We start from the raw sequence: 13985 nt of genomic DNA, 5'->3' as shown, positions 1-13985 counted from the left end.
TTCTAGAGCAGCCACAGGAACCTCTGATGTTAATATGAAGGTTAATCCCATTTGCTTCTGTCATCACTCTGAAGGGTACTCGTAGAAAATAATGATTCCCCACAGTAACCGTGGAGGAGGCATTCCAAGGTTTTGGTTAGGGAAACTGCGTATGAACAGACAGGAGCTGTGTAGGGAAACCAGGCGAGAGGGAAGGAGAACAGTGCTTCATGGGATACAAACTGACTTTTTATATTCTTACTGTTGGAGAGACTTGTTTGATTCATCCTTAATAAGCTTTTTGCAGAGCTGTTGAGGGATTTATTCGAGATAAATACGAGAAGAAGAAATACATGGACCGAAGTCTGGACATCAATGCCTTTAGGGTTGGTTTTAAATCTTTCAAGTTTTGTTCTTAATAAGTAATTTGCTTATTAATCAAGCCGAGGAAGAATTTGAAGAACTACTACCAGAATACTCCCAAAACCATCCTTTAAAAAAATGCAAAAATAGAAGAAAGCCAGTTATTAAGACCACGAAATATCATCATGGAACAAACTGGGGGGCAGGGCAAACCATCAGTGAATTCTTTGCCTTAATCTCTATTTAGAAGATGTTAGTGATTCCCAGCTCGAAATTATTTCTTGAAATGAACATGTTGGGTATACTAGATCAAGTAGAATAATGTGTATGTATATGTATGTGTGTGTATATGTACTATGGCTCTATCTATATATTGCTATATATACACACATACATTTTTTTCCCTGCAAATGAAATCAACAAAAGTAGATGTAATTAAATCACCGGAGTTTTCTTCAGTTTGACCAATGTATAATTTTGGCATGATCTGCTGATAAGCAGTGTGTGGGTGGACTGATTACCAAGGGGACCCTTGTTCCTGAGAAGAGTTTCAGAAGGAGATTGGCTACCAGTTACCACATACACATATCATCCTTGGCATGTTTAGAATCTGAAATAGTGTGTGAAAACTATTGTACAACACACAGGAGGAAATACATCATGGTTTCTGGAAGAAGAAAATGTGCCTAATGACAACTAAAAGAGAACCAATGAGTATGACCATTTATACCTTTAAACAGCCTTCAACAAGATTCTATAAATTCTCTTAGGAATAGTTGACTTTTTCTCTAGCCACAAAAGCATAGAGAGTATGGGATTCTCCAGTTCTAACACAAGTCCTATCTATCTATCATCTATTCTAGTTATTTATTTTAAGAGATGATATAATAGTGAAATCACTGACTTCTCACAGGGCTGTAAGCCCTTCCAGGTACTTAAAAAGTCAAGCTAATTGGAATCATCTTCAGCTTGATCTTTTGAAGCAGTGTGAAAGGGGCATTAACTGGTAGGCAAATTTTAACACCAACAAGTAAATGCAAGATAATACATGTAGTTGGGTAAAAATAATTCCTTCTCAACTTAGTATGAAGGACTCTTACTCACAGTCATCCAGAAAAAAAAACTTGTCAGTTATCATAACTGTTCCAAGAAAGAATTAACCCAGTGTACAGCTATGGCTTGGATGGCATCATCAAAAAGGGTTTAGAACCAAAGTGCACACATTTCTTTTTATTTATAGAAAACTATGATCTGTCTGCCTAGCTCTGTTCATTGTGCCTGAAGATATGAAATCAGATGAGGTCAGAAAAGGGTATCTGAGGTTAATTCTGAAGATGAAGGAGGAGGGGAGGGTTGCTGTTTATCCACAACTGTTGTATAAACAGCATCTCTCCTCTCAGGTGCTCATAATTACGTTACCAGTGTACTGTGCCCATGAAAACAAGCCTGTTTCACTCACTAGATGTTTTCACTTCGGAAGGAAATACCTCCTGTTTACCAAAAAGCTATTTCAAGCATTTTTATAATTTAATGTGCTTAAATTTTTTTTAACATTTTTGTGATGATTTTTAATGCCAAGGATTAATATTTGCTAAGTGAAGACATCTAATATCAAATGAAAAGAAACTGGGCTTGTCAATTAAAGAATATTCTTTTTTTGATATACAGATAAAACATTTTTAACTTCAAGAAATAAAGTGTTTGGTGTTAAAGTGCTACACTATATGTAAAAAAGATATAGCTGCATGTGTTGTGATTATAAAATTATTTTAGAGAAAATAAAATGAAAAATCCATGCGTATTCTCAATATCTTTAGTGATTATCATCTTGGTATGTACCCTCTTTTTTTCTGTATAGTTACCTTTTGGAGGCATAATAATAATACAGTTATATAAAATGTCTCCTGCTTTCATTCCTCTTAATGTATTATATATTTCTATGTTACTTATATGGTTTTCATAATTTTTAATTGTTGCATCATCTTTCAATGAGTAGCTAAATCACAGTTTATTTTTAACATTTCCCCTCTGTGGCATAAAGGTTGTTATTTAAGTTTTTCTTTAGCATAAATAATTCTGGGGTGAACTTATTAGTACATCTAACCTTTTTCATATTTTGGATTATTTTCTTAAGATACATTACAAGGTATTATCTAGGTCAAAGGATTTCAATATTTGTCTCTTCATACTTTTGCCAATATAGCTTCCAAAAGTTATACCACATTTTGTATTGTCTTCTCAGCATTGTATAAGAGCACTAGTTTCACTTCATCCCTACCAACATTAGGCATTATTATTAAGATATTTCTCCACCCTAAAATGCATTTTAAATTAATTTTTTGGTCACTGGCAGGACCAAACATTTTTTCATTTGTATGCTATACTTTCTTTTATGTACCTGTATTCTTGAGGTTGCTTTGTGGTTCTGTTTTACATTTAAATGTTTATTTGATGTTAAAACTTAATTTTTGCTTTTCTGGTCTTTAGACTTGAAATTAAGGTTTATTTTCTAATTTTTAAAAAGGGAGATGAGGCCAGTCATGGTGGCTCACACCTGTAAGCCTAGCACTCTGGGAGGCTGAGGCGGGAGGATCATTTGAGCTCAGAAGTTTGAGACCAGCCTGAGCAAGAGCAAGACCCCATCTCTACAAAATAGAAAAATTAGCCAGGTGTGGTCATGCACACCTGTAGTTCCAGCTACTGGGGAGGCTGAGGCAGGAAGATCGCCTGAGCCCAGGAGTTTGAGGTTGCTGTGAGCTGCAGGGACACCACTGCACTCTAGCTGGGGCAACAGAACAAGACTTTGTATCTGATCAATCAATCAATAAATAAAATATTGAGAGGACCTATGATTGAATTTATAAAATCACAAAGGACATAGTTGAGTAAAATGAACATGAACTATTTAATAGTGTACCAAGATGAGGGGAACCTCTCAAAGCATGAGCAAGTTAAATTTGGGGCAAAAATGAGCAGCAAACTGGTAAAAATTTTAGCCTCTATAGATAGCCTAGACTGCAAATTTCAAGAGTCATGAGTGGGTTAGACAGACTAAGAGGGCAGGTGTTTGGAGGACATGGAGGCTAACATGGAAAAGGTCAGCTGTCATGTCCCACACCAAAACACCCCGCCGCCAAGTTTGTCAGACCACTGCATCAGAAACAATGGGGATTTGGGGGTATCCTTTTTGGACATCTGAATTATAATTTACCAAACTATTAGTCACCATGGGGCCTGTGTTCTTTGTTTTGTTAAATTATTATAGAAAGAAAGAGATGACAAGTGGAAAAGAGGGAGTGAACCAGTTCCAGAGAAAAAAATAGAGCCTGTTGTTTTTGAGAAAGTGAAAATGGTAAGTGGGAAAATATTTCTCTGTCTGAATGGCCTCAGGTATGTTTATATGTGTGGAGGGTAGGATAGGGTTGGTACCATGTAGCACCATTGCACCTTGGGCTAAAGGGTTGCACATCTGGATTAGATCACCTGCTGCCATTTCTGCTGCTCTCCCATTACCTGTCGCTGCCTAATCTGCTCTGTAACACTTCTCTTTGGGGCCAGATGGAAGCTTGGGAAATGCATCTGTCTCATCTAAGCAAGAGGCACATTCCAAGCCAGAAGGCCAAGGCTGTTTGACACCTTCTGAGCAGATGCTGCCTCCACATTAGTCCTTCCCATTAGAGCTTGTGTACCTCATTTTCTTATTTCAGTTAAGAACAGTCTGGAAGTCAGGCCATACTAATCCATTTGGAATGATCCCTTCTTATATTCTTGCTTTGTCATATTGAAGGAAACACTTTTCTTTTTCCATAGGACCTATTGTGGCTGTAGTAGTAGACACTCTAATATATAAGAACTTGAAATCTTGGGAGAAAGGACTCTATTTGCTATTGCTTAAGAGTCTTTTATCATCATTCTGAATCACATTATCTGTGGACACAGCCACTAGTGATATTGGCAGAGTGAATTAGGTAACCCTAATTACCTAATCTCCCTTTTGGTGTTGAAGTAAAAGGTGTTCTAACCACTGGCAGATTTGTTGGCTCTTGCCTCTCGTACCATCATATACCTACCTTTATTCTTGGCTTTTCTTGGTACCAAAAACTGCTGCTTCTGTTGGATCCCCTGATCTGTGTTTGTGTTGGTTTCAGAAAGCTCTGTCTCTTCAGAAAGCCAGACAAGCACAGATGACATCTTGGTTTTTCACTTCAGGTGTGGTTTATGCACTGATGCCTCTTGACTTGATTCTTTCACCTGGCACTTCCTGAGTTTTGTTTCTTTGGTAACTCTTTTTTAATAACAGCAACCATACCACAAGAACACCTGTGGCTTTACAGTGGAGAGCGGGAAAAGAGTTCAAAAACACCTGCTTATTTCTTCCTATAACATATTTTCACCTTAGCCACAGAAAAAAGAAGATCCACAGCTACCTCGGAAAAGCTCCCCGAAATCCTCAGCACCTGTCATGGATTTGTTGGGCCTTGGTAAGAGTTAGACTTTTCAGCTCCCATATTCTTACAAATTTTGATGAATTGTCAGTGACCCTGGGAAGATAGGAAGAGATGAGATTCTCCAGTTTGTGTTCTTCATTACTAAGATTGTTCTCTCACATTCTTCCTGTTATGTTTTACATCTGAGAAGTTGCTTTAAGGAAGTGTTTACTGTGACCTTTTTCAGAGTGACAGTCCAGTGTAGTTGTTAAGAGCATGGCCCTTGGAGCCAGAGTCCCAACCGTGCTACTTACTGTCTGTGTGACCTTGGGTAGTTTACTTAACCTCTGAACGTTACTTTCCTAATCTATGCAGTGAGGATAAGAATCTCTACTTAAAAGATGTTGTTGGGAGGATTAAATGAAATGATGCCTTTAAAGCTCTTAACCCATGGCTGGCACATACTAAGCACTGAATAAATGTTAGCAGTTTTGCTAAACAGCACCTTTGAGCCTCATGCCATTTCCCTCCACTCCCTGCCGCCATCTCTTTCATTTTTCAGCTGCAGCCTATTTCTGAAACGGCTTGTTACCTCGTGGTCATTTTTCTCCAAACCTTTGAAATCCTGAACTAGTGATTCTGCCCTTTCAGAAAGAAAGTCATTTTCTGCTTTTCACAGCACTGATTATTATACTTTGTTTCAGTCTACGTCTGCTGATTTAGATTATTGGCTGCTTAGGCTTCTAATTTCTATACCTTTCATTACTCTCTGAAAAATGAATCCTACACACCTTGCCCTTCAAATAACCAGAAGGGAGCTGGCCAGCCCTGCAGCTGTGGTGCTGATGAAGCCTCCAGGCCTGAGTTTCTGCAGCCCTGGGCCTGACAGCCGGGCTACAGGCTTCCCCAAAGTGCTCTTGGCAATGTGGGGTGAGGCCTTTTCTGAGAAGCCCCATCTAAGCCAGATGGTTCCAGAAATATAGATTTCCAGGTCCATGATGGAGTTTATGGGCCCTCTCTGTCTGCTTTTTGTCTGGAATAGAAGAAAGGCATGGGCTTAAGGAGCAGTACTACATTTTAACTTTGATCTTTCTTTCTAGATGCTCCTGTGGCCTGCTCCATTGCAAACAGCAAGACCAGCAATACCCTAGAGAAGGATTTAGATCTTTTGGCCTCTGTTCCATCCCCTTCTTCTTCTGTTTCCAGAAAGGTAAGTCTTATGGCTTATAGGCTCTTCAGCATTAAAGAGCATTCTGGAAAGGGTGATTTGATAACTTAACCATAGAACCAAGTCATGCTGCTTTGGTGCAGTTGGACTTTAGTTTTCTTGATTCTTCCCTTAACATTGTCATTTCTGTCATACCCTAAGATTACTCTTCATACCAATTTTTCTCCTGCCCAGAAAGGGTAGACCCTTTGAGTCGGCCTCTGTCTAAGGTGTCTGAACATTGTGAAGGCTGATACTTAGGCCAGCTCCTCAGCCTGAGTTACTGCCTGAGAATTGTAGGTATGAAAGACTTGACAATTTTAATGGTTACCATTTGTGAAATACCTGCTGTGTCCCAGGCACAGTGCTAGGTGGTTTTTGTATATTTCATTAATAATTTCAAATCTTCACCACAAATCTGTATAATGGATATTTTACAGATGAGGAAACATTAGTTCAGAAAAGTTATGTGACTAGCCTATGGCCGCACTGGATTGAAATTCAGTTCTCTCTGCTGTGTCATTTGTGGGTTGTTTTGTTTGTTTGTTCCTACTAAATCACACTGTTTTGCTGAAGAGGAAAGAATTGTACCAGAGCTTAACTATCAGGTGTTTTCAGATATTTGTATGGTAAAAATGTTAACTTGAGCCATGAATTCTTATTGGAAATGTTAGAAGCAGCAGAGAGGTGAGGGAAATTCTTAAAGAGACCCCTATGACTCCCCTGAGAACCATTCCAATTCTCCCCCTACCCTCATTGCCTTAAGGTTGTAGGTTCCATGCCAACTGCAGGGAGTGCCGGCTCTGTTCCCGAAAACCTGAACCTGTTTCCGGAGCCAGGGAGCAAATCAGAAGAAATAGGCAAGAAACAGCTCTCTAAAGACTCCATCCTTTCACTCTATGGATCCCAGACACCTCAGATGCCTACTCAAGGTAGGTTTCATGGGCATAATGGTGATGTGCCAGGTACAGACATGAGGGCTTATGTGCAGGAATTATTTGTTGTGACAGAGGACAGTTGCTTTGGTGGCCAGGACATTGTATACCAAAAAAAACTTGAACATGATATTTCTTGTGAGGCCACAAAGTATCAGCAGATAGATATTAGTGTAACTCAAAGCCATTCTTCTGTAGGGTCTGGGGTCACACCTCTGTGAATTCTGACTCAAGGTCTGGATCTGGACCCCAAAAGAGAAATGGCTAGGTCAGCAGCCCATTAGTCAGCTACAGCAAATCTTTTAGAGAATCTAACTACTTAACTATGTAAAAGAGCATACTGATTTGAGTAGTCCTGAGAAATTCTAGCTGGAAAGCAGTATCCAGTGAGAATTTGGGCTGACTTTGTGTTCTTTCCTCTATAACACACCTGTGTGTATGTTTTCTTGGCAGCAATGTTCATGGCTCCTGCTCAGATGGCCTATCCCACAGCCTACCCCAGCTTCCCTGGGGTTACACCTCCTAACAGCATAATGGGGAGCATGATGCCCCCACCAGTAGGCATGGTAGCTCAGCCAGGAGCTTCTGGCATGGTTGCCCCCATGGCCATGCCTGCAGGCTACATGGGTGGCATGCAGGCGTCAATGATGGGTGTGCCGAACGGAATGATGACCACCCAACAGGCCGGCTACATGGCAGGCATGGCAGCTATGCCCCAGACAATGTATGGGGTTCAGCCAGCTCAGCAGCTGCAGTGGAACCTTACTCAGGTAAACGACCCCATTTTACACGGAATAAGAGTTCTGAGCCTTCCTCAAGGTTGTCTCGCTTTGTGCCTCTCCCTTATCCTTTGAATCCTTTCCATGTAGATGAGATAACACCAGAGACATTCCTAGGTTTGCTTTTTTTTTTCCCCGAGAATGTCTGTCTAACAGCAGACTTTCTGAGGAGTTCTCTGGTCCTGTAAAATAAGGGCAACTGCTTCAATCTAAATCTCTCCACACATTCTCAAAAACAAAAGTAAACACACACAAAAAAACCTATACAGACAAGAAATGCATATATTCTGTCCACATCTAGTAGATAGAATACTGTAAGCTTCACATGACATGGCAGTGGGCATATAAACACCCTAATCCAAGGGAGCCAGCATCACAGAAGAGACTCTGTAAAAAGAGGAGGAGCAGGAGCCTAGAGGTGACAGCACAGATGAAACCACGCCCTACCCCGAAAAGGAGAAAGACCTGCCCTGATCAGAGACATTGAGGACAGGTCTGAGACCTGGTAGGTTAGAACTCCAGTTACCTGAAGGATCAGAAATAAGGGACTTGAACTATATAGGAGTATAGGTGGAAAAGCATTGCTTCTGGGGGAGATGGGCATGACTTAGAAGGAGGAGATAATCTTTGGAGACCTGGCGGTGAAAGGAAAGAAAGAAATCAGAAGTGGAATCAAGAATCACAAGAGCAGAATATATACCATCCTCTTCCCTCCAAAATCATTGTTTTACTAATAGAAGCTGGTGCTCTTGAAAGAAATTTAGTAAGTCTCCCCAAACCCTCACACCTGTCTATTATTGCTGATTCGGAAAAATAAGGCACTACAAAAATAACAGAATGTGGCAGATAATGTTCATAAAACACTATGAGATCTTGATAAGCAAGATCCTGAGAAGAAAATATTAATAGAAAATGAAAATCAAAACATTACAGGTAATGAAAAATTCTCCCCCCAAAACAGTCATGAAGTAGAAGAAAATTGTTATGTAATCCACTAACCTGAATTAAATGTCCTTAAATAAACACTTGCAGACAAGAAAAAGCAGTTTAAATCAGAAATTCAAAAACTTAGAACCAAAATGGATAAAAAACTGGATGTTGTGAACTGAAAGTTTACTGAAAGAAAAGAAAAAGACAAAATTATCTTGGAAATAAAGACTGAATTACAAGTTATCCCAAGGAGAATAGATTCAGCTGAAAACATATTTGGCATCGAGGAACAGCATGAAGCAGCCAAGATAATGAAAACTAAATGTACAAAGGTGTAAAAAGAATCAAGAGTGATAGTAATATAGAAGTTAGGCAAAGAAAACAGCCTCATATATATTTGGAGACGCCCAAAGGAGTAAAACAAAATATGGAACAGAATTAATGTATTTAAAACTACAGTACAATAAAACTTTCTTGAAGTAAAAAACTTGGATATAATATTGAAGGGGAGCCCACTGTGTATCTGGGAAAATTATCCAGAATAGTCAACTCTAAAACACATCCCAGTAAACCTTGAGACTTTAAAAGAACAAGAAAAATTCTTAGGACTCCAGTCTTCTCCATACCTCCTACTCACAAAAATGTTACTTAACAAAAAAAGAACATCCAGGTTGACCTCAGACTTCCTAACAGCAAAATATAAAAAGGCAACAATGGGAGTAAGTATTTTCAAGACACTCAGATACATGTAAGACAAGTATTTTATAGCCAGCCAAGCTATCCTTCAGGTATTGAGACTAAAAAAAAAATCTTATATGCAAGAACTCAGGGAATATCATACTTACAAGCCTTTCCTGAGGACTTTAACAGAAAATAAGCTTCATTCATCTAAGAGATGATTGGGATCATTTTTGGCAAAAGGATTGATGGTGAGCATCGAATGTTTAATTGAGAATCTAAGACTAAAACAAAGGTGGGTGACAAGGGTGGCAGAATATACATTGTATTCTGACAAGCAGAAATATAACTAAAAGTAGAGGAGAAGGGAGAAAAACGGGGGAGAGTAGAATAAGGTAATTGATGGTTGCATAGGACGTCAAAGATTGTATAATAATAAGCTGACAAATCAAATCATGGAAGCTTGAGTAAGGAAAAAGGACATTATTAAAAGTATTAGATAATGGTAATCATTAGAACTAAAATATGAAACTTTCTATATATCAAAAGTATTTTTTAGCACAGGCTACAAAGTGCAGCAAATATTATAAGCACAGTAAAAATATAATATGATGCAATTGAGACCAAACTTACCAGTCATATCATATCAGGCAATTCTTCTATTAATATCAAAAGAAAGCGATGTTCAAATTAGCTGACAAAGCAGCGCCTAGTTATAAACTAGGTACAAAGAAATGTACCTGAAACAAAGTGATTTAACAAGAAAATGAAGAGATAGGCAAAGGAATACCAGAGGAATGGTGTTTGTACACCGCACACATGCATGTACGTGCTATCTTATTGGGGCAGTATCAGTGTTATACTTTATAAAAGTATTTTTATGTTTTTCTTTCTCTGTTTGGTTTGGAATAATTTATGTAGTGTTGGTGTTTGATGATTTTGTAGAATTTCCATGTGAAATTGTGTGGCCCTGTTGCTTTCTTTTATACTAATTCTTTAATAATTTTCTCTGTTTCTTCTGTAGAAGTCAATTTTTGGAAATTGTATTTACCTAGATTATTCATTTCATCAAGGTTTTTAAATTAATTTATCAAAAGTTATGCCAAGGCCGGGCGTGGTGGCTTACGCCTGTCATCCTAGCACTCTGGGAGGTCGAGGTCAGGAGTTCGAGAGCAGCCTGAGCAAGAGCGAGACCCCGTCTCTACTAAAAATAGAAAGAAGTTATATGGACATCTAAAAATATATATAGACAAAAATTAGCCGGGCATGGTGGCGCATGTCTGTAGTCCCAGCTACTCGGGAGGCTGAGGCAGAAGGATTGCTTGAGCCCAGGAGTTTGAGGTTGCTGTGAGCTAGGCTGACGCCACGGCACTCTAGCCAGGGTGACAGAGTGAGACTCTGTTCCAAAAAAAAAAAAAAAAGTTATGCCAAGCAGTCCTGTTAATTCTTTCAAAGAACCAGGATTTTGATTTGTTTATTGGTTTGACATTTTCCTGTTTTCTACCTCAATTTCTGGGTTATCTTTATTATTTCCTCCTATATGCTTTCTTTTGCTTTCTTTTGTTATTTTTCTAGCAGTCATAGTTAGGATTTTAATGCACCTATTTTCATTCTTTCATTTTTATTTATATAAGTAATGAAGTGCTATAAAACTGATGGGAACATGTCAAAGGGACACATGAGCCAACTTCCAGAGGCTCCCACTGCCCAAATGTGGGGTGATTTGAACATCAGAAAGAATAATGACAGTAGTGGCTTGTAACACTTTGAAATGAAAAAAAAAAATCCATGAGTTCATGGTGATATTTTTTTAAAGGGTGTGGAATGGAGGGAGGGAAAGCCTTCTTTACAGAAGAATGACAGCTAACAATTGTAGAAACAACATATTCACTCATTCTCAAAGAATTACTCAGATTACTTATTAATTACAATGAAAAAAATATGGCTACCACTTTAACCAAGTGATCAAACATAAAATCACCAACGAGACAGGTTAAATCATGTGCTTTCTGATATCTTGTATTAATAAGGACATAATATCACCTACATAGAATTTGCCAGAGATATTTAACTTGGATCAAATCATGAGAAAACATAAGATAAATCAAAATTTGGGGATATTGTGCAAAATAACTGGTCTGGATTCTTAAAAATGTCAATGTTAGGAAAAAAGGAAAAAAGTGGTAGGGGAACTGTTCTAGGTTAAAGGAGACTAAAGAGAGATGAAGATGAAATGCCACGTATAGTAGAATATTAATGTTAAATTTCTTGAGTGTGTTCATTGTATTGTGGTTCTATTAAAGTGTTCATTCTTATGAGATGCCTCCTGACTTAGTAAGGGGTGAAATGTTATGATATCTGCAACTTTCAATGCTCATCAAAAAGTTGTTTAAATTTCTGTATAGAGAGGGAGAGAAAATATGGCAAAAATGTTAACAATTGTTGAATTTAAGAAAGAGGTATATGGGTTTCACTGTATTATTCTTTCAACTTTCTTGTAAGTTGGAAATTTTCTTAAAAAGTTGGTAGGAGAAAATAATTAGATTTTCCCCCAAAAAAAGAAAAAAGAACTTCTGCAGAAAGAAACATGCTAGGCTCAGGAAATTCAAGGAATTTTTCTTTGATAAACTTTCTTCTGTTTACTGCCAGGGGCCAGTCTTTTGGTCTAATTGAAGGAAGAGGCCCTGTGCCATTCCCCTTCCCTCTCCACCTTCCAGGCCTTATTCCTCTGACTCTCTTCTCCCAGCTCCTTCCCTTCTCAAACACTGAAGACACATTGGGTTGTTTTGTTTTGTGTTTTGCCTTTCTTTGTTCATTTTGAACAGTCTAGTTTGCTTTTTTTTTTTTTTCCTCCTCTGCAAATGAGCGAGCGTGCACAAGCGCTTTCCCTGATGCTGACAGTATTAGCTCCCTGCTGGAGATGAGGCAGGAGTGCTGAGTGGGGGCTTTTCCTTCAGCTCTTGGGGCTGGCCAGGCAGGTTAACAATAGGCCCCTTCTGTTTAGGATGAGGGCCTGGAAAGGAGAAAGAACTTCTCATGCTGCTTTTCTTTTGACTAGATCTGGATGTCTTCTTTCTCTCCCCAGCATTAGTCTCTGTCAGCATCACACTCCCGAAAAGTCCTTCATGTACGTGGTCTTGAAACAATCTGACTGTTCAGGTCCAGGGTGTACCACACACAACAGCTTCCCTTTGTCCCATTCTCCCCGTCCCCGCAGACAGAAGGACTCCTACTCTGCCTTTTGCACTAATTGGCTGATTGCCCACAGCCAAGTCTGAAAGTCTCCTCTCTCCCTTTCAGATGACCCAGCAGATGGCTGGGATGAACTTCTATGGAGCCAACGGCATGATGAACTATGGACAGTCAATGAGCGGCGGAAATGGACAGGCAGCAAATCAGACTCTCAGTCCTCAGATGTGGAAATAAAAACAAAACACCTGTATGGCTGCCACTCTCCTCAGCCCTTGCTCTCCCTCTTTCTCTCCTTTCTCCAACTCCCCCCACCCCCCGTCCTCTTCCTACCTCTCTCTGTTTGGTTTAGAAATTGCTCAGTAAGTCATTTGGGGTTGGGCATCCTGCCCAGCCCAGCCACTTCCCGATACATGAAGACCTCTCTGTTGCTTTACGTTGTACATGCCCCTTAGCCATCCCAACTTCTCACCCGGGCTCTCAGCCCCTAGTCCTCCCCTGGCACCAGCACCTTAAAATTGTTGGCAGAAGGCACTTAAACTGCGGGAGAAATGTGCATACCTTTGAGTACCTTCCTTCAAGGTTAAACCTCCTGTCAGACTCCGGGAAAGGTCTGTAGGTGTCGTGTATTAGGCAAAGAGGGGAAAGTTTAGAGGTCCTTCTATACGTGCTAATAAGCTATTTCTAAGTGTTTAAATTTGAAGAGGGAGGCATCATGTTAGCCATGATTCATGGGAATGAACAAAGTACTGAAATCAAATCCGCCTTGGGCTTTGGATCAAGCTGACCCTGCCGCTGGGGTGAGGCAAGCCCCGTCCTGTGAGGATGATCAAAAATATTACTCTCTTTCCCTGAGTTGCTTTCTGGATCTGGGGCTTCAGGAGTTGCTGCCTCAGTCAGCCTTTATTAGCACCAAAGACTTTATGAAGATCACACACACAAACACATGTCCCTTCCCCGCCCTGTAACTGCCTTCAGTAGGATCTGGCTCCGTGGCTGGAGGACTAACCCCTACAGTGGGAACGCAGAGCTTAACGTGTGTACTGCTCGTGTGTGTGTTTGTGTGTGTGTGCGCGCATGTGTGCGTGCGTGTATTTTGCCTCCCACTCTCCCCATCTGCTCTGGGTTTTTTTGTTTTTTTTAGTTTTAGGTTTACAACAGAGAGGAGTTAATTTATCAACAGCCTACAACTGTTGCCAGTTTTTCTTGTAGTTTAAAAAAATTGCCATCTCATCGATAGCGCCCTTTCTGCTTTCCCTTCTCCCAATCTGCCAGTCACGATTTCATGCCTGTGTGTCCAGGGTGCTCTGTGTGCCACCTTTCCCGAGTGTGTGAGGCACAGGGTCCGGACAACTTTGCTCTCAGTCATTGTTCACCCCACTTGAAAATTCAAACAAGAAAACTTTGCTTAAAAGATTTCACGTATGGGAACCACAACTCTTGGTTGCCTTTCTCCTGTGTATGTGTAAATTCCTTAAATAAATATTGCAGGGAAGGA

General features: G+C 39.8%; 1 protein-coding gene across 4 annotated transcripts in view; it reads left to right on the top strand.

Annotated features, from left to right (window-relative positions):
• The window catches only part of SMAP2 (small ArfGAP2), a 45865-nt gene extending 31880 nt beyond the window's left edge, over positions 1 to 13985 (top strand). For all 4 annotated transcript variants that reach the window (XM_045548138.1, XM_045548140.1, XM_045548139.1 and 1 more), the window contains 7 exons: positions 287 to 365; positions 3608 to 3694; positions 4742 to 4823; positions 5870 to 5979; positions 6743 to 6908; positions 7365 to 7681; positions 12599 to 13985. In XM_045548138.1, the coding sequence (XP_045404094.1) occupies positions 287 to 365; positions 3608 to 3694; positions 4742 to 4823; positions 5870 to 5979; positions 6743 to 6908; positions 7365 to 7681; positions 12599 to 12724 (967 nt within the window). In that variant the 3' untranslated portion in view covers positions 12725 to 13985. The remainder of the gene's footprint in view (positions 1 to 286; positions 366 to 3607; positions 3695 to 4741; positions 4824 to 5869; positions 5980 to 6742; positions 6909 to 7364; positions 7682 to 12598) is intronic.

This window comes from Lemur catta, chromosome 3 (genome assembly GCF_020740605.2).
Source record: "Lemur catta isolate mLemCat1 chromosome 3, mLemCat1.pri, whole genome shotgun sequence".
In the NCBI taxonomy this organism is placed as follows: domain Eukaryota; kingdom Metazoa; phylum Chordata; class Mammalia; order Primates; family Lemuridae; genus Lemur; species Lemur catta.
This window is presented reverse-complemented; position numbering and strand designations above follow the sequence as displayed.